Below are 24,306 nucleotides of genomic sequence, written 5' to 3'. Positions count from 1 at the left end.
AGTGTTTGGTTCGTCCAGTCTGGGTTTCGCCCACTTCTCCAATTGATCCAGGTATGCAGCGACAACGTGCTGTGGTTTGCCAAACTTTCTGGTCAGTTCAGCGATGGCTTCATGGTAGTAGCCCCCATTGTAGGAGTATCCACTTATGGAATCTCTTGCTTTATGTGTTACAAAGTTTTGGAGGTATGTAATTTTTTGGGCGTCTGAGATGCCACTGTTGTTGTGAATTTTTGCTTTAAAGCTGAACCACTGGTGCCATTTCAGAGGACCACCTGTGAAATTATCAATTGATATCTTGGGCAAACTCATTGTGTTCTGTATCATCAGTGCCGGGTGATGCATCCAGTCTGGTGGAGAACTCGGAAAGCCATTGTATATGTTGTTGTTATAGCCGTTGTTTTTGTGTCCATCAGGTCCGCTGAAATTGTTCACTGGTAGTTGATTGATTTGCGGCGTGTACCTATGGCTCATGGTCGGAGCAGCTTGGTTATTATTGTGAAAAGAACTTGTTTTTTGCAAATGCCCTGCTCTGCTGTCCTCATCCTCATGTCGGCTCTGTCCCTGAACATTGTTCTCTTCTCTCGATCGTTCATCTGTTCTCAGTGCCCCTGTGAGAAATTCTCGGTTCCTTCCTCTCTCTTCAATGTTCAGAACGGGTTGAGAATTATCAGGGTCTTCTGATTCGGACGAGTCAGCGTTGTTACTTTCCTGATTGTTACGGGTTGCGAAATGATGTTTCATTGCTCTATTGCGTAAAGGGTACTGTTTTCTTAATAGATTAGGGGAAGGCGCTGCTGATGTGTTAAAAACAGATTCAGTGTCACTTGCATCCGTTCTGTGTGCTTTTGCTCTCTGTTTGCATTTCAGCATGGTTACGTTTCTTTCGGCAGATTCGTTAGCAGGTGTTGTCAACTCTTCACCTGTCAGATGTAGCTTCATGAGTTCATTGCAATTTCTGTCTAACTGCTCTTTTTGAGACCTCAAGAGTTCCAAAGTTTCACGTAGAATGCTTAGACCTTCGTTATAATTGCTTTGTTCTTCAAAGAGGTCTTTTACTGCGTTCCACTCAATCACTTTCAACTGAAGTTGTTGCTTTAGGCTGTTCTTTGCTGCTGATGATGCTTTGGACTTGTTTGGCATATTGATTGTTTTAGAAGACGTTTCTTATTTTAAAAAATTTATACTGCACTGTTACTGTACTATGTTTCCTTGTAACAGCCCTATTCTATCTTTTGTTATGTTAAAATCTATTATTTAAATGAGGCTGATGCTTATTGTGCTTAGCTAATGTTTTTTGCTCAATGTTTGTTTGCTATGTTTTTGCTTGTTGCAATCACTAATCAGTGAAGTATGATGTTTCATTAATAAGTTATATAGAGTTAAACTTTTTCACTAATCCTTGAAATTATTACAAACTTTGACAAATGCGATGTTTATTTCGTTGCCCTTTTGTTTTTCGAGCGCGACTGAAAAAACCCTAACCTGTGGTGGCTGACTTTGAACTAATGTGTGTGTGTGTCTACTGACACTGGTGGGGGGATAACTTCAAGTTCTTATAAACCTTAAGGTAGCAAGGGCGTACCAGGCCTTGCAACTAATCCTAAGTTAATGTGTGTGTTAGTGGTGCTTTCAATTTTCACCTAGAGCAGGACTTTCAAAATGAAGACTTTCAATTCTGCAAGTAAGGCTAGCCCATCTGTCGTGACTAAGCATCCCACGCAAGCATCATTCTCAGGAGAACTCTCAAATCAGTCTTCACTTCTAGAGCCAGATTAAAAATCAGTTGGATCTATTGCGATTGTGATGTTTTTGATTTAAACATGTGAAGTTATCAAACCAGAGTTTAAATGTGCTAAGTGTCCAATGTCTAAGTTCCCCCTATAAAAATTCCGCAGTCTGAGTCGAGCAAGTTTCAACGGTCCTTTTTTGATCCTAGGATACGCCAGAAATGTTTATGCTCTGCGGCCTAAGTCTTGCATACAAAGACAACTTTTCATTAATATTTGTATTTCGGAAAGTCGCAACCATGGTAGCAAATCAACCTCTATAAATACATCATAATTCGCGCCATTGGCACAAAAGTTGTGGTTAAAAACGGGAAATCCCTTACTATAAATAATATTGAAAGTAAATGTCAACCACTTCTGACTTCTTCAATAAAATCAACATAAATAAATGGCTTAAATGGAAATAGGTTGGGGGAATGGAAATCAAGAAATGAATGGGTTTTGGATGACAAAAGTGTAGGTGGGGGGAGTGAGGGGTGAGGGTGTGAGGGGAAAATGAGGGTGTGAGGGGAGATAAAATATAAAGGAGCTTGGTTCCTTTACACCATTAGTAGTTTGAAATCTTCAAAATGAAAAAAAAAATTTCAAGAAAACTAATACGAAATTTAGCCGAAGCTCTTTTGAAAAAAAATGATCTCCCCTCTGTAAAGGACTTAAAATTATATTTCGTTTTAACAAGGAGGCTCGGTTATGTGCGTACGCACAATGTTCTGACCCCGCTCATCCACATTCCTATCATAATTGGCTACCACATGGTGAAGACATAAAAACTTTCAAATGAAACCATCAATGGAATACAATAATTCCACGCCAGAGGATCGATGAAACTTCGTGTTAGAAGAAATACTAGAAAAGATAATAATAGAAATCAAATATTAATTAAGACCGGAATTTGATTTCTATACTACAGAAAGCCATTAAAAAATCAGCTAAAACACAAGCAAAGGAAATTAACCTATACTTAATTAGAAAAGATTGGGGACCTGTCCACAATGCTAATCGGCGACAACACAACGAAAGAGATCGAAAAGGTGGGAAGTTCAAAGATACGTTCCTTTTGAAAACAATTGATTGCAAAGTGATTAATATCAAAAACAATATTTAAATCAAAAAATTGTTCTATTACATCAGCATAGGAAGCAAGTGAGACCTATCATTATCCAGCGTTCGTCAGACGACAGCAAAAAGTGGGACAATTACCGGCAAAATTAAAATTTCAACAAATCGTTGCGCGAAATGCCAGTCAAACCGTAAAAACCTTATAATTATTACAAAGAGCAACAAAAAATTCATTTGCGCACTATTTCAGAAGAGCCAAGGGGAGCCACTACTAATGTTATAATTTTGAAGGAAATGTACAAATGTACAAATGCACAAATGTAAAAAAAGAATATCAAAGAACGTACAAATTTAAAATGAAGTCTCATAGTAACAGTAGAATCGAAGGCAATAAATAAATGTTTGAAATAAGCTATTGTAAATATTAAATTATATTTCACTGGAAAGGGTGGTAACCTGTCTTTGCACAGATTGAACAAAAAATAGACCAAAAACTATTTGAAAAAAGGCGATGCTCAAAAATCTGAATACGTTTCTAAAAACAAATAATTTGACTAGTCATAACAGATATAAGAAGTCAAATAAAGATATTAATGAAATTGCAACACATCTTGAAGCCAATTTCGCCTGCTCTTAACGAGATTAGGCCACGAGATTACAAACTAACAACAAATACAGGCAGAAGCCAAAAATCATCAATTGGTTTTACTACAATGTTCAGGGCGCTATAATTTTAAGACTTAATTTGAAAGAACCGTAAATCATCAATTACTTCTCGTTTGAACTTGAACGTGCATTCCTCTATAAAATGAGTACGTAGAAATGACCAAAAAGAAACCCAAAAACTGAACAGTATAGGATTCTCAAAAGTTTTTGATGAAAACCATTGGTCGAATCCAACAGTCGAAACATATAAACAATAAAAAAAAATTATGTTTGAATCAACTCAAAGGTTGAAATTCCTTATTATTGAGATTGAGTTACATGGTGACCAAATGTAGAGCAATAAGGAGACAATTGATAATAATTGATGTCAAAAAATCAATTTGAATGTCATTGAAACAAGTAGCTTAAAAAAATAATCTTTAAATGGGTTCAGTTTAAAGTCCCTTGGAAGCAAATGAGACCCATGTCTACAAGACCAAAGGCAAATATCAACGAATAAAGACAAACAAAGGCAGAAATTTTTCTACAAAATCCATTAAATTTTGCAAGAGAACTCTATCTTAGCGCAACAGCGTAAAATATTCAACAAAAGCGATTCAAATATTCAACTGCGCCTCTTTGCATTTTCCGAACTTAGATGTCTTCCAATTGGACCTGTCAACAATGTGATAAATTGACAAGGGAACAAAATAAAACTATTAAAGGTCCATTTGTTCCTATAAATCCAAATTAATTTCAAAACTCATTTTATCAAAACAAAGAAACAATTTGTATAAAAATTTGTAACAAACTTTAGTTTATAACTCACAGGAAATTGGTTTCCGCTTTTTTTACTAGTACTACGCCAGAAAATGAGAGAAGAAGGATAAAATAGTGGCAAAGTTCAAAAACTCAGCCACATTCTCTCAAAACCATAAGAGATATTTGGCTAAAACTGAAACCGCTGTCTAGGTTCATTTATACCTCCTAATAGATCCAATTGGATCTTTGATATCGGAGACTAAATTACCGGGAAGCAAAAAAACAAATGGTCAGAACCATGAGTTTATATCTGAAACCACAATTTTTAGTCGTTCTTTGGGCCTCAATTTTTGTAAAAAGTATCTGTCATTAATTAAGCCCTGGTTTAAAAATCTTGTCAGTAATTTACATAAAAAACTAAAAATGGGAAAATATTTGAAAAAAGACCGTGCCCCATCAAAATCTAGAAAATTAATCGCACGGATCCATGGGGACATCACAATCATCCATGATACTGATGTGCGTCTAAACAAACACTCGATTAGTTGCAAGATAGATGAATATTCGAGTTTAAATTTGCGCAAATCGGCATAACTATAACTCCAGAAGACTTTTAAAGCCAGCGCGAATACAACTAGCTCACTTTTTGACCCAGGTTTAGGCCTCGAATTATGAAAAGACCATGCTCGACGAAAAGGTGGTATAAAAAGACCATACTGGACGCAAACAGCCCATGAAAAAAAAATAGCTGGACCTAATCGTTCAGCTAGACTTTTGCTCGACCAAAATTTTTGATGCTGGACTGTAGCTCGACCCAAATATGATGCTCAACTTTAGCTCGACCTAAAGTGTTCATGCTGGAGCCAAAAAATTTACTTTTGTAATGCAAATTGGTCTTTGCTTATAACGTAGTCAACGGGTTTTACCGTTCAAATTTTTCAATGTTTCTCACATTTTCCAGAACAACGAACAGTGTTATTATAAATATATTTGAAAAAACGGCTTTTAGAACCTAATGAACTATATCATAACAAACTAAACTCAAGGATGATGAAATATCGGTTGTTTGAGCTTTGTTAACTAGCCCAATTCAACCAAACAAATTCGCCATACTTCTGAATTGCGGAAACTATTTATATCTTAAGAATTGATTATTTCTTAAGATTGTTTGGCAGAAATCCACATATTTTTGGAAGTTGGACTGCCTGTTGAAACGCTAGTTTGGCGTTGCTGGTAGATGTTACACAACTACGAAAAGAAACATAGAAAGGTTAACTGTTATTAATCCCAGAAAATGCGATCCTCGACTCATGAAAAGACCGTGCTCGACTTTAATTGGCTATGAAAATACTTAGCTGGCCCCATGAAAAGACTTTACCTTGACTTTACCTAAGTTCTTGACTGTGTATTTATAGTCAATAAAGTCTCCCCTAATAGAATTATAAAGTCTTTTCATAAGTCGAGGTCTAAACCTGGGGAGCACAATGAATATTAACGCAGCTTTTAGTTGTCTTTTTCCAGCACATTTAAAGAAAGTGAGCCAAAAATGCATCTTGGTTACATATTTGACGAAAAACAACGGATTATTGTCTCCTATTCACAAAACTTAAAACCTCAATAACTGCCTGTAAAATTATCAGAAAATTTTTTTATTTCCATATTCTACGCTAGACGGGCTTTCTAATAATACCAGTCACAACTCGCTACGATGATTATATTGATCAGTCAACATATACCGAACAAAAGAACCCATTTGAGTGTATAGTCCCCCACTCAAGTGGGTCGGAACAATTATTAGATTCAAGAGCAAAACTGTTGATTGGAATCTTTTCTCACGCCAAATCATAGCGGCAAAATGTTTACGATACAGCGATGAGACCATATACGTGCATTCGTTATATATAACAAACTCATTCCTAAACTCTGTTATAAATAATATTCAGACTTTTTTTATAATTTATAAATATCACTGTTCACATGAAGCTTCAACTAGAATTGCTTTTCTTTTTTATTGCTAATTCACAAATGCGCGCGAAACTTCAGATAGAATTGTTTTAGTGAAATTTTGCGTTGTATGTGACATTGATGTTGAAAACACTTACTTTCGGGAACAGATTCGTACTCAATCTGATAGGACATGCTGCCATCTTCTGAGCAAGACAGACGCGCTCCATCAGCTAAAATATAGCATAATATTATTAATGTATATTGCTGTTTATGTGCACGATAGCAAAAGAAAAATCAAGTTTGACAAGAAGCAGGTTTTAAAACAACCAGACCAGGCGAAAAAGGACGCTTCACAGTTGAGTAAACCAGTCAAATTAAGTATACCTATCCAAAAGTGTTTATTTGGTTTTTTATGTGATCGCTGTGATACAAATTTTCGACAAATTTCGAGATTTATCTAATTTTGATGTACAAAACAAAAGTGACCTATGATCAGACTTTGATTAATTCAAGACTATTGTGCTTAGAACATAAGAGTATATCTACTTCTGATTAAGACAACCCGTCCCAGATAGTTTTCTGAGCAGACTCATTCCAAAACGAAACGTGTACAAACTTCCACAAAATTGCGCCCATTGCTTTGTGAAGACAATTTTCTTTAATTTCTTGCACCAAAATCATCACAATTCTGTGAGTTCAATTTATCTAAAATCAAATTTATTTCCCTAAACTTAAATAAAGGAGAATAAAAACGCTATTTCTGTTAACTAAACAATTTTAATAGCTAATCTGAAATTAAATTACTGATTAGATTAGCATTTAAGATTGTAAATGAGAGTATAAAAAACATGAACATAACCGACTAACGTCAGGCTAATAGGTCTCAAACGACCGGCGAGAGGTTGGCTGCGTCAACAGCTGGTCACGATTTAGTGTCCTTAGGGCGCTACCTTTTTATCCCGTTTCTGAATACGCAAGTCAAATGAGTCAGACGAAAAATCGGCCCAGCGAAAAATTGACAAACGGGATTAATATATTTGCTACAAATTGCTTTTGAGAGCAATTAACAACGGTTTCCTAAAAGCGCCTGTTAGATCACTTATGATAAAAAAAACATTTCAACTATAACTCATTGATAATGAGGATCAGAAATGGTGACATTACGCCACATAACAGCAGCTGAAGTGCGGAATCAACAAAACGAGAAAGTGAGAGAGAGAGAGAGAGAGATAAAACGTAACCGAGAAAGAGAAGGAAAGGAACCCCAACCGAAAGAGAGAGAATGAGACAGCATTATATTCCGTGATTGGATTCGACACTGCAACTTCTAGTTTTCTAACCTTGTTAATAAATAAATCATATAGAAAAAAACTGAAAAAAAGCAAAATTAGAAAAAAGCGTTAAATTCGCAGTGAAAAAATCAAAATGGCTTCTTGTCTCGAAAGTTCTGTCAAGTAACCCATCTACGAGACTTGAAAAGTTTCGTTGGCCAGTAGTGGTCGTTAAACTCAGAAAAGGACAAAAAAATATTGAAAAAACTTGAAAAAAATGCAAATTTTAACAAAATCATGCTAAAATTCAAGACATTAATATCTTAAGAACCATTTCTTGTCTCAAGATACTATCCACTATCCCTGTTTCAAGCCTGAAATAGTTTCACGGGCTCAAAGATCCATACGCTTGGAACATAAAAATTTTCCAAAAATTTGTAAAAGTTTAATTTTTATCCAAATATTACTAAAACTGGAATCATAAAAAAAGTTGACCACAATCCCATTAAATTTAGAAACTATTTAGCAGCTTATTATCAAACCTTGGAGGATGCACCAGGGCCTCTTTTGCCGGGAAAAATTAATAAAATGAAATAACTGCAAACTTTTTTCTAAAAAGTTGCTTAAATTGGTGATGTTAAAATCTTGAAGAACATTTTATTACATCATCTACAAACAATGCAGTAACATATTATCAAACCCTACAGGAAAGTCCGTGGTTCTTGAGGCTAGTGAAATCTAAAAAATGACCAAAAATTTCAAAATCTTTAAAAAAATTGCAAGTTTTATTAAAAAAACTGCTAAACCATGTGATATTAAAAAGTTGGAAATTAATCCATGACCAACAAAAATTTTCCAGTAACCTATTATCAAACCCCAAAGGGAGCTTTTTAGAACCTTGAGGCTCAAAAATACTGAATAAAGACTATAAATGTTAAAAATTGAAAAATGGCAAAAATATCAAAATATGCTAAAATTGGTGATGTTAAAATCATGCAAGACATTCCGTTTAATCTAAAAACTATTCAGTAACTTATATTCAAACCCTAGAGCAAGTTCCTTGGCTCTTAAATCTTAAAAAATCTGAAAACCGACAAAAAATTTCAAAAAATCATGAAAAAAAGCAAGTTTTATCAAAAAATTGCAAGTATTTGTTACATTAAAAAGTTGAAAAAGTATTCCAAGACCGCATAAAATATGTCAGAAATTTATCATCAAACCCCAGGGGATGTTTTCTGGCCCCTGGGTCTGGACAGAATTAACTAAGGAAAAAATGTCAAAAAATTTGAAAAATTTCACGTTTTGTCAAAAAATTGCTAAAGTTCGTGATGTTAAATCGTTGAAACCATTCCATTGCCATTAGAAACAATGCAGTAATCATATTATCAAACCCTAGAGGAGGTTCATTGACACCTAGGGCTGATAAAAAACAAAAAAAATGTCAAAAAATTTCAAAAAGCTTGAAAACAATTGCAAATAGTATAAATTTGCGTTTTTAGCGAGCGGCTATTCGTCAGTAGCTAGCCATGGGAGGGGGGGGGGGGGGGGGGGGTGCACCGGGGCTGATTGGGAGGCAACACTGGGGTTGGTGCAACAGCGCGGAGGGGGCAATAGGGGGTTCAACAGTGGGGGATGTCTTCAACTTCTAAGAACCGCCCTCTTCACACCATAAGTATAAATATAAGTCTCCAAAACAGTTTGAGCTGAAAGAGAGCTGGAAGGCTCTAAGAGCACTTAATGCCCACTGGGTGCTACCTGTTTGTCCCATTTTTGAGGACGAAAAGTCAAAAGCGTCAGACGAAGAATCGGTCAAGCGAAATATCGCATAAAAAAGACCGACAGGACTAATATAATTGCTACAAACTTCGTTTGAGAGCAATTTAAAATAATCATACTAAAAAAATTTATAGAAAAAATGACTTCTGAAAATCTTGATACAATAAAGCAGAAATATATAATCTTTTTTATTACTTATTGCATAAATTTTACCATGTATGGAAAATGACTTCAATAATTTCAAATCTTAACTTTACTTAACTAATTTCCGAACTTTTGCCAAGAGTGCAACAACTCGAAGGGCATAAAATATATAAGTGGGGCCATTCAGACGAAAACATTGTCTCAAATTTTTCATTAGAAATTGACGAGATTGGGCTTTCCCCTTCATTTCCAAAATGAAAATGAAACTTAAGATAAATAAGGGTTTGTATCAGTTAATTTTCACACTCTGAACTAACAAATCAGTTTTTCTATTTAAGTTAGAATAAATATTTAAACAAACCGTCCTCATGTAGTGTCGCAATAAAAATATCAAAGTGCACTAGCGCCTGAAATGTTCTTGTCGAACAATTTTTTGGAACAAAACCGATATCAAATATGTTGATATTTTCGCAAAGATAGCTCAACGCATTCCTATTGTGATTTTTAGAAAAATGTTCGGTTTGAAGCCTTTATGTCCTTCACCAAACATACCTCTATTGTGCTTTTAGGTTTTTTCTAACTTAACAGTCACAGAGAGAATCACCAGATTTTAAGCTTTTAGCGAGGAGTGACAGAATTTTTGGAGATTGCTTAAGAAAGGGTTCTCGCGTTAAGGCCTAGTTTGGAGGACGAGTTCTTACTTAGGTCTGGGTTTAGGGCTCCCCAATCAAACTTATTAGGAGTGCAAAACATGGTGTACTTTTGCCAACTTAAGAATAATAGAAACATGAAACTATCGTCCTATCGGAGAATGATCAGGCGTTTTCTGCAGTTCAAAAAACTCCCACATCCAATTTTATCCACCGACATCACAGATTATTCAAAGCATTAAATTCACATACACAAAACATCTTAGAAAACTTAAAAGAAACACAATGCACTAAACCGTCTTCTAAACAAAGTGTATTAACAATTTAACATGAGACGCTGGAAATAGCATAGTGTAGAAAAAGTGCAATAATTAATTCGCATAAATGACAAAAGTAAAAAATTATTACAGCAAAACAAGATAAAGTCCACATCAACAGAAAGGAAGACCCCCAAGCACTAGTTCTAACCAAAACCAAATGGATGGACTATAACAAAAATGCTACTCCAACAACAATGTGATAAAACGAAGAAAAAAAATTGGAGTAAAATCCTAAGATAACTGAGTTCACAGATAAGGACAATACAGTGGATGCTTCCTTCCGCGGTCGTCCACACTTTGCGCTGGTGACAGCAATTGCTGGCAAAGCTCGAAAGAGGAACATTTAATTGGTAGTACTCAAAACAAAGCGCAAAAGCCAAAAGAATAGATGAATTGACCTCGAGTGGTGCTCTAGGATTTCAGTACCTTCATCATCAAATTCAATCACCAAACGGCACAGGTTGCTTAGCAGAGCTGTAATTTTTGTCGCTGCAGCTCATATAAAAGCACCAAAGCAGACATAGACAACAACTAACAGTCCAAAACAGGTCTGCCGACTCTGATAAATTTAACAAACCATTACACAGCGGCAAGGGCAAGGATTGGAGAATTCTTCACAGATATCATGACCCCAAAAGCAACAAAAAGACACCCAGGACAAGCAATCGCGTCCCAGTAATTTTGCAAACAAAAGAATAAGGTATTGATAGGTTCAGCGTCATTTGAGGCAACATCACGCAGGTCTAGGTACAGACTTATGAAAATACAATGTCCGACCCAAATGTACTATGAAAAGACCATACTCGACTCATTTGAGCTATGAAAAGATTTTAGCTGGACATTAAGACACTCTGGACTTTAGCTCGACTCAGATTTTTTGCAAAAGACTGGACCCAAAATTTTACAAAAGACTTTAGCTCGACCCAATATTTGGGCTAGACTCAAGCTCGACACAATGTTTGTAAACAAAGTCGAGTTAAAGTCTTTTCTTGAGTCCATCATTGGTCTTTTCGTAAGTCTGCTCTTTTTTGCCATTAAAATCTTCCGTGCAATATTGCATATAACGTAGTCAGCGTGTCTGCTCCTTCATTTTTTACGATTCAGAAGAGCCACTAGTCCCTCAAAAACCTGCATTTTTTAAAAAAAAGATAGTTCATATTTTTGGAGAGGAATACAAACTGAATAACGACGAAATTTTGCCATGGCTAATGTGACTAGGACCAATACACTTAAGCTAGCTAAGTTCATTGAATCGAGTAATGTAATATACTCGAGCTGCCATAACTCTTTATCCTAAGATTTGAAGAATATCTTGAGGCTTTTGTCGGTTTTCCAACTGTTTTTTTAAGTTTGACTGCTCTGTTGCAAAGCTATTTAGTCTTGCTCAGGCTCTGCTATTTTTTATGTACAGAAAAAATTCTTTCAGTTCTTTTTTTAAGGTAGCTTTCGATGTTGTTTTCAGTCTAATATTAGAAGGCAGACTATTATAAATTTTATATATATATATGAATTTGTAGAAGATATATATATATATATATATATATATACATATATATATATATATATATATATATATATATATAATATATATATATATATCTTCTACAAATTCAGAGCACTAATAGTAGAAACAACACACAACAGACACAATCAAAAGGCATTATGTTTTGATGGAATATTTTTTTCATAAGAGTTTGAGCAATTAAGATAAAACTTGAGACTCTTTTCAAATAATTGTCTGTCAGGAACCAATTTTGACGATTACTTGCGGCGTTTCCCAACAATACGTTTCTTGGAGCACTCTTGGCAGCTGAGAAGAAGCTGCACTGCTATAAATACGGAAATTAACTTGTTCAATCATTTCCAACAAAAAAGCACTAATTCCCAATGTGAACAAAATTCGAAAATGATTTTTTAGACTTTGCAGAAATTGCCAGTCTGACTACAGATAACAGATCAACTTACCACGGCACGGAAAAAAAATCAAACTTCCCCAACGCTACTTCATTGCAAAAAAATCGGATTGAAGTTCTACGTAAAACCATTGTGTTTAGAGGCAGCACATTGAAAAAAGACTACGCTGGAATAGAAAAGACTGACCTGGAGAAAATATACAGTTTTAGAACAAATTTACACTACATATATCCAGTTATCAACTAACAGAAGTAAGCCAAAATCCAAAGGGTCAACATTGCGGCTTCAAAAAAGCAAAAATTTGTAATTTTATGAAGCATTTGGGAATGGTGCAAATGTCCTCTGCTGCTTGCAAAGTTTCTTCCTACACATCACTGAATATTTATGAAAGTAGTCAAGATTTTTTTAAAGTCAAGAGTCGAGAGTGAAGTCCAAACATTTGTGAGCAACCAATCGGTAACTTTATGACAATCCCTAAAAAGGATAAAGCAGAAATGAGTGCATAAAAAAATTTTGAGTGACATTGGAAACCAATTCAGATACACTGTTGTGAAGCTCAGTTTCAAGATCGGAAAAAACAGAAATTGGAAACCGAACAGCCAAATCACAATATGTGATCAGCCAAATTTAAGTTTCATCCATTCAAATAACTTAGAATCGAAAAATATGAAGAAACCGGTAACAATTCAGGCCGAACTTGAAATTTTCTGTAAAACTGAGATGACAACAATTTTTTCCAGCAAAACATTTCTTGACACTCAGCACAATCACACTTGAACGAATTTAATTCGAGCAGCGATAAAATGTTTGCATAGCTAATTGTTTGACTGTAACACAAAATGACAAGAAAACCAGTAATAAGAAACACGTCTCATGGAAATTTAATCCAGTTGAAGTCCTCAGCAGAGTTCAAAAATTGTAAAACCTTAAACCTCAACTTTTTCAACTTTTCAAATTTACAAAATCATTTGTATCAGATGAAACAAAATCAGAGCTTGCTACATCTGAATGACCAAAGAGGCTTCACTTCGACTAACAATTTCACCTTTCCTGAAAGTCAAATTGAGTAGAGCCCGGGTCGAGGTGTCACCGCCATTCAACGCAAAATTATGTAAGATGAATGCGGAAAATTTTGTAACATGAGCGGAGAATGCGGTGAAATAACATAAATTCACCGCTTAACTTAGTGGCGATTTTACATAAAATCACCGCTAAGAAAAAAGTGTTAAAATTGTGTGGGAACATTAGTGATTGTATTTTGTTCAATGAAGTTAAGAAACATTTATTAAAAGAACAACGGAAAAATTACCCACAGATAATCATATCTTTTCGAAACTTTTTTTAAGCGGTGAATTTATGTAACTTCACCACTAGACTGAGCGGTGAACTTACATAATTTCACCGCATTTCACCGCAAAATTATGTAAGAAATTTGCGGTGAAAAACCAACTTTTCACCGCTTATCTTACATATTTTTCCGATATCTTCTCGACCCGGGAGAGAGCATCATTGTTCTTTCAGGTTTTCTAAACGCTGGCGGACATTTGAGAGCTGGCGGATGACTTCGCAAAGCACCTCTGCATTAAAACTTAAGACATCTTATAATTTCTCGCAGCAGATGTCAAATTGACCAGATTTGTGATTCAGGGTGCCAATAATAAGTGCCCATCGCAAAGGGTTCAACTTTCGAAAGAGAGCACTTGCAGGAAACTTTTATACTGAATTACGTACGAGTAGCTTTAGGAAGCTTCATGTAGTATTTCCCAATTTGCAGACAATAGACAAAAAATGGTCAGACCAAAGAAACTTCTCTTCCCTGAGCTCTAAGTTACTGATGCGTCGAAACACAACCTATTTGCAAACACTATTTGCGAAAAAACAGACGAGGAATTGATATGAATTACCTTTGTCTGTTCTAATGTTTTTTTACGCAAATCGCTTAATTATAAATATGCGGCAGTCAATCTCTTAATTGATGATCTGCTAACAACTATTCACATAATTATATAGGAATTATTTAGTTTGACACCACAGTTTGTGATAAGACGAAGAGCTTCATTGAAGCGAGCCAATCAGTCATACCAACAATTGGGACAAACAATCCACTCAATAATGAGTATATCAGATTTCAAATGCATAAAACTTTCAGTGGATTTGCAAACTCTCCTCTAGCGTCATATTCTGGAGGGGTCTAAGAAAGATTGGTTGAGACAATAAAATATAATGGCTGTTATTTTTCGATTTCAGCCATCTTCAGAAAAATTAGTTAATAGATCATAAAGAGAAATCATTTAAGATATTTCTATCTTTTTATTCGGCCTGCCCTGAAATTAATGTCTTTTAGCTTTTCCGATATGATGATATGCATGTCCATCACGATACTTCTACTGTCGATTTTTTTGCTGGAGATTTTTTTTACTTCTTTGCTCATAATTACAAATACTTAGTTTTTTGCTGACATTGTACTAATTCAAATCAACAGTATACTAAATGAGTTAACCGTCCCCATCCTGTTCTTTAATTTCATCAATTGCTTTCGTCTTTTTCTTTTACTCAGGCAATTTGTTCAACTACCATCTCATTGGGTGAGTCGAGAAGAATTAATTAATAAATTAAGTCCCCTCCCATTGGTTGACATTGTAGTTCAACTTCAAAATTGAAGCAATCTTTCTGCGATATTATTACTCGATCCATTCGGCGTCTATATAACTCCCCACTTTTTGGGCGAGCTAATTGTTTCGACCCCACTTGCCACTTATACACTCAAATGAATTTTTTTTGTTCAGACAATTTTGGTCGATCGATATATTCATCGTAGAGAAATGTGATTGGTGTCATTAAAGAGCTCATCTAGCGTAGAATTCGAAAATAAAAATACTTTTTGAATTCATTTTTGTGGAGGAGCTTACGAGGTTCAAAGTTTCCTTTTAACACGGGATATTCGGTTCACTTATTTCACTTTTACCACAATTTTTTGTTGAATTAACACTTTTTCTATAAAATTTTTAGTTCAAAAACACATTTCAGGCAACAAAAAAATTCATCGATTATCCATTTCTAATAGACAAAAGTCAATAAAAAGACTAGTTCTGCTCTCATAGGGAAGTTTACTATAAAAAAAATTGAATTCTATTTGAGAGCTTTTTTTAGAAAATTTTGCATATTTTTCAAGTCACCTAAAGACCAGTCACTTTTCATAAAGAAGCTTTGTTAATGGCAAACCTCCTTTACAATCAAATGAAGCTCAATGAACAAAAATTTTTTTTCCAAGGAATCGCTCACGTTTTTTTTGGATTCGTATCTGAGCTTTCGTAACTTAAAAAGAAATTTTGATTTTCTTTTTAAGGTTTAACTAATTTTTTGGACTCCTATGGCATAAACTCGGTAACTAAAAGTGCAATAGATTTCGTAATGAGCATTAAGTGAACCTATCTAGTGCTTTGAGGGGACAGCTAATGGCTGTTAAGACTTTGAAAATAATTGTTTGAAATTTGTTTTTAATGTTAACTAATCATAACCTTACTTTTGTGAACTGCAAGTCGTTTTCAGTATTAACAGGACACATTTGCTTCCTACTACAAACAAAATTAATCCCGTTAGCTGTTTTGTCTTCTAACTATTGGTGTTTTGACTTCAATGCCACAAGATTTAATTTTTTTTTTGGACCTTTCGTTTTATTGGCTCCTTTTGAATTCAAATCCTGTTATCTTATTTTTAATAGCTCTCATTGGCCTAAAACAATTCAAAGGATCATAGCTAAATTTTTCAGAGAAAAAACTTTTGGCTTGAATGGCTTCGACACTTTCGTCTCACACTTTTCTACGAGAATTTTGGGTTTTTGCCTGTATTCGTTGACTTTCATAATCGTAAGACATATTGTGAGAGCTTTTTGATTACCTATGCATGAAAAACATCATTGCTTTCACATTGCGGCATAACTGAGCATATCTGTTGACTTCCTCCGAGAGCTATTATTTTAATGCCTGTAAGGTCTTTAAAAATGTTTTTTTTTGAAAAGATTTTTTTGAACATTGATCAATCTTAAACCTAATTTTGTGAACTCTGAGTCAGTCTCAGTAATGATAAGACTTTTTTCCTTTCTATTTCAAATTTAAAAAATTATCCAGTTAGCGAATTTATCTTCTAACTATTGGTAAGTTGATGCACGAGCTTTCATGCTTTTTTTGGTATATATTTTTTGGTTCCTTTTGAAATCCTATTACATTAGCCTACTATTAATAGTTCCCATAGACTTACAGAAGACGTTCAGTAAAGCCCAAAAAAGTTGTGAGAGAAAAGCTTTTTGTTTAAATGGCTTCGACCCTTTCTTCCCGCATTTTTCCTTTATTTTTTAGATTCTGCTTGTATTAGTTGTTGTTTTCATAGTCAGTGACATGTTGTAGTGTCCTATAGATAAGTTTTGAATGACAAACGACCTCGTGGTCACATCTAGACACATTTTAACGTAGTTAAAGGCTTCCGTTGAAAGCTGTTGAATTTTATGACGTTGATAGCCGTAAAACGCTGAACGGTCTCATGAGTTTGCAATTGCAAATTTAATGAATCAGGTTACCCGAAGCTGTCAGTTTAGAGCGAATAGTCTTTAAAATTTACGTTATTATACATTTTTAAAGTTTTTTCAATCTTTTCATTTTTTGTTGTTCCTTTCGTCAACTTGTAACTTATTCTCGTCATTCAGAGCTCCCATCGAATTTCTTGAATTCCGTGGTTTTATTTTATTTGTTCAATTTTGTTGATCTTTGGAAGTCAATTTTTGAAAACAGAAGAATCCCAATGCTGTTAAAAAATTATTTGAAAACAAAAATTTTTTGATAAGTTTGTTTTTGAATGGCTTCGACAGTTTTCTCGCTCAAATTTTTTTCAATTTGCTGTTTTTACCCGATTTTTTTTTCTCTATATAGCCGTAAATGCTGAACGATCTCATAAGCTTCTAATTGAGGATTGAATGAACTATTTGCAGTCAGTTTATAGCTAAAGTTCATAGTCTAAAATTGAGATATTTTTCAGTTTTTGGTGTTCTAGTAAATTATTCGTCAACTAGTAAATTATTCTCAACATTGAGAGGTCCCATATATTTCATTGCAATTCAAAAATAACGTGTCTAAGTAAATTATGCCGTAACTGATGGTTGGTTTGTTGCACCATATGCGTTTTCATAAAAGTTTTGTGAGTGGTCAAAATTTGTCTCTTTCTCTCTTCTTTTAGCGCATAGATCCCAATGATTTTCAAATGTGTACAAGTGAACTTATTTAATCTTTCATTATAATTTTGGCTGAACTTGTATGATGAAAAATTTAACTAATAATGCATAATAATCAGATAATAGCTAATCATTTTATTGGCTTCAAACATTTGTGTTTTCGCAACTTGTATTCTTTTAAAGTTCTTCTGCATCTTTAATCCGTTTCTATGGCTTAGTTTAACCAAACACAGGTCTTATTGGTTTGGTAAAGACTTTCCTGAAAGTTTAATAAAACTTTTCTCTTTAATAGCTAATGATTTTTAAGACTGAAATTTTTTAATGTAAAAAATTGAGTAGATTTTTGAATTTCGTCTCATTATTTCTTCTTTTTGTCGACTTTTTAGCTGGTTTCATTAGTGAGACTTCCAATCTAATATATATATTTCGGAAAAAAATTGATTAGCTAAGGCTTCATCGGAATGTATTTTGGCGTTTTTGCCGATGGTGACGATGGTGATGCCGATGGTGATGAAGGTTTTTGACGATAGTGAGCTTTTGTCGTGAAATTTTTGTTTTTGCTTATTTTGTTGTTTGATCTTTTTCTCGTAGTCTTTTTAATGGCAGCTCTCCTGAGCACTGTAATGACACATGGGGTCAAAACATCATGTGCAAACGCACATTAACGAGCCTCCTTGTATTAATCTATTATCAATTATGGAAATTTAAAAATTTAAATCTCACTGGCCTAGAGTTGAGTTCAACTCATGTTCAGTTGCCTGTCGTTATATCTCTGTCCGACGCCCGCAGAAATTACGGCAAAACTTGCGGAAAAAACCTCAGACGAAAACTTTAACGGAACTCAACTCACGTGTATGGAAGTTGACGGATTCACTGCTGAGTGAGGTCAAACCGTGGTCCAATTCTGTGACTGTAGCTGTACCATAGAGACTAAAAGAGTAGGAGGTCTGAGCTACGAGGTAGAAGGCTCTGGCCGTGTAGTCTCCTCCTCGTCTGAAAGGAGTCAAGGATCCATCCAGTGTCAGATTGGCACCATTCGGATCATCTCTCTCGAAAGTGCCATTGATGCTCATAGTTATCGCTTTACCATCATTACTGTCAAAGGGAAGCCAGAAGCGAACCTCAATTTGATCAGCGTCATCGTCATCTGACTCTAGAACACAACCCAGGTTGAGGAGCGCGATCCAAAAAAACAGCCCTGTTTTTTCTTTTCATTGGTCTGTATGTAGATTGAAATTATGTTTATTACAGAACCGTTAGATCTTGGGGTCTTTCCCAATATACCGCTGATGAAATTATAGCCCCCTTATGGTATATTTACCACGATGGGGAACTAGAGTTTATCAGACCACTTAGCTGGGGGGGGGCTATAATGGGAAAAACCCGATTCTTGTAAATGAATTGTAAATAAATTTTCTTAGCTAGTTCATTCCAACGCAGTAACTAGTTGAAGTTTCTGCAGAACGCAAGATTTATTATGTCCATGTCCATAATTGTAGGGCGGGGTTTATAAATGCATCTAATGAAATAGTTGAGGACTCTCTTGTCAATCTAGTGCCACAACCAAATGGATAAAAACCAATAGCTCTTCACTTATTAACGCATAAACCGTTTTTGAGGAAGCGAGGGGGAATACTTCTGACTAGCGAACAAATTGTTTTGATTGACTTAAACTAAGGCACTTCGTCTTTTAAGTGGCTGGTTTTCTATTCTATAAGATAAATAAACGAAACCTTTTTCACATTCTTAGCTTAAACAAAAATGGCGGAATAAAACTATTTTTCTTATAAAAATGACATAACACTGCAGAAAACGAAAGTTTGCTAATTTCTTCCGAACTGATTATGATTTCCTACGTTCATTATTATGTTCCTTCTATGTATTAAGTTTGAATTATCTCCAATGCATTGAAAGATGAATTTGAAAATGAATTCTCTTCAAAAATGGCCTATTTTGGGAATGTAGCACAATCCCGCGGAATATGACCAATTTTTTTTGAGAACGTAACCCAATTTTGGGAAAATAACCCAATCCCCATTGTTTCATCTTAATGATACGGTATTCAAGCAGACGCTATGCCAAGTTTGACTGTGACCTTTTTTGTATACCTCAGAGATGATTTGGAAATGTTTCTTTTTCAGAAATCTCATTTTGCCTAAAAAGTAAGTATATTCTAATGCTTGAGTACCGTTGAAGAATCCTTTGTAAAATCCATTCGCATAGTCCTTCACTTCTTGTGTCCAGATATTCCATGGTGCTGCTGGTCCTGAAAAGATAGAATTTCCTATGAAACTGTAACAACGTCGGATGAACTGATCTCGAACGACAGGCGGGGGGCAATTTCATTTAGGGGTGTACTTTATAAGTTTTTTTTTCGGGTGCATAAGTTCCGACCTCACAGTTATTCGAACCCTCAGCCTCCAGGAAAACTTTCTGACATCTCAACTCTAAAGCTACAAGGCCTCTGATCCTCAACTGCTCACATTCTGTTTTATAGGAGCAACAAATAATGAGAACAATTGAGGTAACTCAAAAATGAAGAGCTAAAGCGTAGAATAGTCACATGAGAAGTCTGAGAAGTGAAAGAATGCTATCAAAACGGTCAAGCAAAAAGTTTTATAAAAATGCGAGAGGAAAAAAAACAAAGTGGAACAAAAATTCAGCATTTTTAGACTGAGCAACATGCCCAAATTAGACTATTGTTTCGCTAAAAAATTTGATGACACATCTGATCGCTTTTGGTTGTGTACAAAGTTGCCGCGGTTAGCTTGTAATATCAAGCCAATTATTACACCAGTTAATCTCTGTGATACTCTACGATGCTGTAATAATACCTTTACTCTGTAATCTCATTGCGCATTTGTAACCATATACATCTTAACTCATATATTTTTATTCTGGTTAGATGCATATAAAAAAACATAGTCCGCAACTTGACATATAACGAGACTACAGTAAAAGAAATTGAAAGAAAGTGTCGAAAAAATGTTCTAAATTGCTGTGTTAGTTCTGCAAATTCGGCAAGATTCCGGAGTTCCACTTAGGTCAACTTCTAAACAAGGCTACTTAGCTTAATATTAACGCCAGCTAGCAACCGTTTTAGTGAACTTCGAATTCCTATTGACTATGGCTTATTGACCGGGCTTTATCAGTCTAACTCAATTCTTTTTGTGAAAGACGTGACTTATGTAAAACGGAAAAGGTTATCAAAAGAAAAATCTAAACAAAAAAATAGCAGGACATGTCTTGAAACAATTCATTGAAAAAAAATTTCAATTATGGAACCCAAAAACTAAACAATGAATTGAGTTGCAAACCATTTTGAAATCCATTTGCGAAAAAAAGAACCAATGGAAAAAAAGGAAGAAACCGTTAAGAAGTCAAATTGCCCAATGTGAATAAAAATTAGCTCACAAAATTCGAAAGTTTTTTTCAATAACCGTTTCCTCGCTCTAATTTGTAGTTGCAGTAAACAAATTGACACCTTGAAACCACTCGCTTTTTCGCTCAATTTTCTAGCATGGCGTGATCAAAAAAGACGCTCAACCAATATTCCTCTGTGACCCGGTAAAAACAGTCCCCAATACATTTTAATTTCTTCAAATTGTAAAACAAAGGAGAGCGCCCATATAATAGCCATTGAGAAGTTGACTGCGGCAACGTAAAAAAACTCTAATTTAAGTATTTCTCAAATGGCGCTCAGTTTCGATTTTAATATTTCAGAAATTTCTTCCAAGCATAGGATGACTACTTCCTACAAGGTTGAGCGTCACTGTTACAAGACTTAAATTTAGTGAATAATCGTATATGCTTCAACCAAGCGTCGTAGCGCAGTAATTGTTCAGTTTTAATCAAAATTCAGTTCAATCCCATGCCTAGTTTTAATTACCTAAATCACGTTAAGAAACTAGAGGCTCGAAAAAAGTGGATATAAAACAAATGCAAACAAACAATCTTAGCATAACTAACGCATCCAAAAAGCCTCCAATTTGACCATTTCAGAGCTTCGCATGTACACCTTGAAGTAGCTCAGTACTCCATATCCAGTATAGTTGAAGTTATAAGTAGAATGATTATAACTATCCTCGTATTCCCCAATTGCTGCTGCTAAACCATTTGTGAATAGGAAACGAATTCCTCTGATCACATTGGTTGTTGAATTGTAAATAACATCCACCTGAAACAAACAAGCATTGTCAAAGTTTTTCTAAAAAAAAGTATGAACATTATAGTCAATAACTTCGCCTTTCTTTCGCGTTTTTGTGATGCAGTAAACGCAACCAAAAACAACTGAGCGCATTTATTTTCATAGGGAGCCAATCTAAACTTCAGCACTTATCCTGTGAGAATCTTGCATAAACGCCCATTTTTTATCAGAAGCCCCCTCCCCTCTCCACTAAAAGTGAAACGGACCATTTGATCTTCTTTGGGCTCAAGAACCCCGTTTTGCGGAACACGGGTCCACTGATCCGTCGCTTCGTTCCACAATACAGCTTCTAGACTTTTTGATAAATGAAAAGACTTTTTGGTAAATTGCAAAAAAGAAGTTTATATGAAAAATTTTAAAGACAACATCAAAAAATAATACGAGAAACCCTCACTGACAAACCCGAAAACAATTGTCATTTTATAAAGATGATTCCAAATGCGGCAGTGTAATTTTATACAATTAATTAAGAGCCGGACTGTGTATGTTGGATAAATTGGTCAGAACTCTTAAGACTTAGAGAAAAATGTTGCCTTGCAAGCAGATAATGAGATTATGATTATTCACTTTTCAGTTATTTGAGACGATAGAAATTTCCTACGATTCGTATGGACGGATTACTTCTTTGATGAAAGAAACAACTTAGAGCGCGTGGCTCAAGGGTGTCTGCGAAATATGCTCTGATGCAAGAAAACGCAAACGTATTTCCAGAGCTCCAAACAATCAAATCGAGCCATTTATAGATGGTTGATCTTGTATACTCTAGAAAATGAAATGAAGGTAAAGCAATTTCTATGAAGCCTAATGGAAGCGTTTCAACTCGGAAAGTACAAACTGGCAAAGATGTGCTGATGTTCAGCAGATATTTACTGTTGTATTTCAATGGACACAAATAAATGCTCCATTTGAACAATTTCAACGGAATAGTTTCACTGAAAACAATTGGCATGTGACCGTCTCGGAGCCTCGTGTCAGAGCCTTTCAGTACTGATTGATTACAATCCAATGGTAAAACGTTAAATCAGTCCGGAATCAGAGTGACCTAAGGGTAAATTTACCTCGCATTATGTTCAGACAAAACCCAGAAACATTTTTTTTTATGAATCGTCACTGGACAGTCTTAGGTTGTTGTTTTTTTCTGATCAGAGTAATATCATAGTAAAAATGAAATTTTCGAAAATTGCAAATTTTGGTAAACGTGTCGCACGATCAGCCAAAAAACAGGTAAAATCGAATAAGAACACGTTACAAAAAAAATAGAAAACAGAGAACATATGTATTGTGGTACTAGGTTCTGACACGGATGACCTCCACAAATATCCCCCAATGTATTGCACTCGTTTATATCTGAAACATCCACTTTTGCTCCGGAATCTGCAAATCGGTTCACTCAATGCCCAAGCTGGGGTCCCAGGCCAAAAATCTATATCATTGGACCAAAATTAACGTACCAGGGGCGCCATGCGTTGAAAATTACACGATCTGGAAGCCTGGATGGACTCACGAAAGTCTAGACATTGGCAATTTTGAACGCCATGGTCATAATTTTTACCTCAGTCTGTGATTATTAAAAACTGAAGACACTAGTTGTTACTTTTTCAACAAAGTGGTGTTGTGTATATCAGGTGTGCAAGTGTTAAAGTGTGTTCAATTGTGTTCAACTTTATTACCATAGCTTTTTTTATATCTTAACCCTAATTGTGTTGCCAAATGTCTTTTATCCTTTATCGGCTTCTTCTCGGCTCCTTGGACTTGTTTCAGAGGCATGGTTATCACATTGGACAATTTGACGAAGATCCGGGTGTCTGGGCCCATTTTCAGGACGATTTTACGGCAGGTGGGGATGGCTCTGGTCGCTACTGGTCCACCTTCCAGCTGTGCAACAGGGTCTCGGACGCTGTGAATGTTCACGGAAAGACCTCAGTGCAAGCGTCAGAATGTTCTCAATGCTCCCAGATTGTTCCCGGTGGGAATATCCAGATGGGAATATCCAGATGGGAATTCACGATAACCGAGTCGTCAGCCAGTCTAAACTGCTCAAACTGCTGAAACTCTCTAAACTGCTGAAATTTAGACCAGATACGAATCTGCTCAAAACAAAATTTTCTCTGTTTTTTTGAAGTTATATATAATCTTGAAATTTCTCAATTTAAAATCATTTTTTGTTTTGTCATAAAACTCTACTCCTTTGAAAACAAGAAACAATCAAGCTTCAACTAGTTCGTAAGAGGATTGTTCGAAAGCTGCAATTGTTAATGCTGCTCAAAAAAACACTCTCCACTTGATTTAAGTATTACAGTAGGTTAGGGTGCTAAAATTAAAAAGTGCAAATAAAATTTTACTGAGTTGCGATTTAAATGGACGGGACAGAATTGAAATAGAGAAAAGACCAAACTCTGAAGAAAAATGAAAACATTGATAGATGAAGTTGTTTTCGATCTTATAGCCGGAAACTTTTCGTCATGTCCGCAATAATTTTACAGTTTTGTCTCCAGTTCATCTTTAATTAACTTTTTTGAACTCTATTCGTTTCTTCTGAGATTGATTGTGGCCAAATGAAATTGCAGTGGTCCTGCGAGTGTCATGATGAAAATGTTCTTGAA

General features: G+C 35.2%; 1 protein-coding gene across 1 annotated transcript in view; it reads right to left on the bottom strand.

The window, feature by feature from the left end:
* Positions 1–24,306, bottom strand: part of LOC142337904 (uncharacterized) — a 433,158-nt gene that overhangs the window by 310,371 nt on the left and 98,481 nt on the right. Inside the window, exons 9-12 of the mRNA XM_075387540.1 lie at positions 21,466–21,673; positions 19,685–19,762; positions 18,347–18,649; positions 6,356–6,430 (exon numbers count right to left, since the gene is read on the bottom strand). Coding sequence (XP_075243655.1) covers positions 6,356–6,430; positions 18,347–18,649; positions 19,685–19,762; positions 21,466–21,673 — 664 coding nt within the window. The remainder of the gene's footprint in view (positions 1–6,355; positions 6,431–18,346; positions 18,650–19,684; positions 19,763–21,465; positions 21,674–24,306) is intronic.

The sequence above is a fragment of the Convolutriloba macropyga genome, chromosome 1, assembly GCF_964194025.1.
Source record: "Convolutriloba macropyga chromosome 1, txConMacr16.3, whole genome shotgun sequence".
NCBI lineage: Eukaryota > Metazoa > Xenacoelomorpha > Acoela > Convolutidae > Convolutriloba > Convolutriloba macropyga.
The sequence above is the reverse complement of the archived record's forward strand: the minus strand, read 5'-3'. Positions and strand labels throughout refer to the sequence as shown.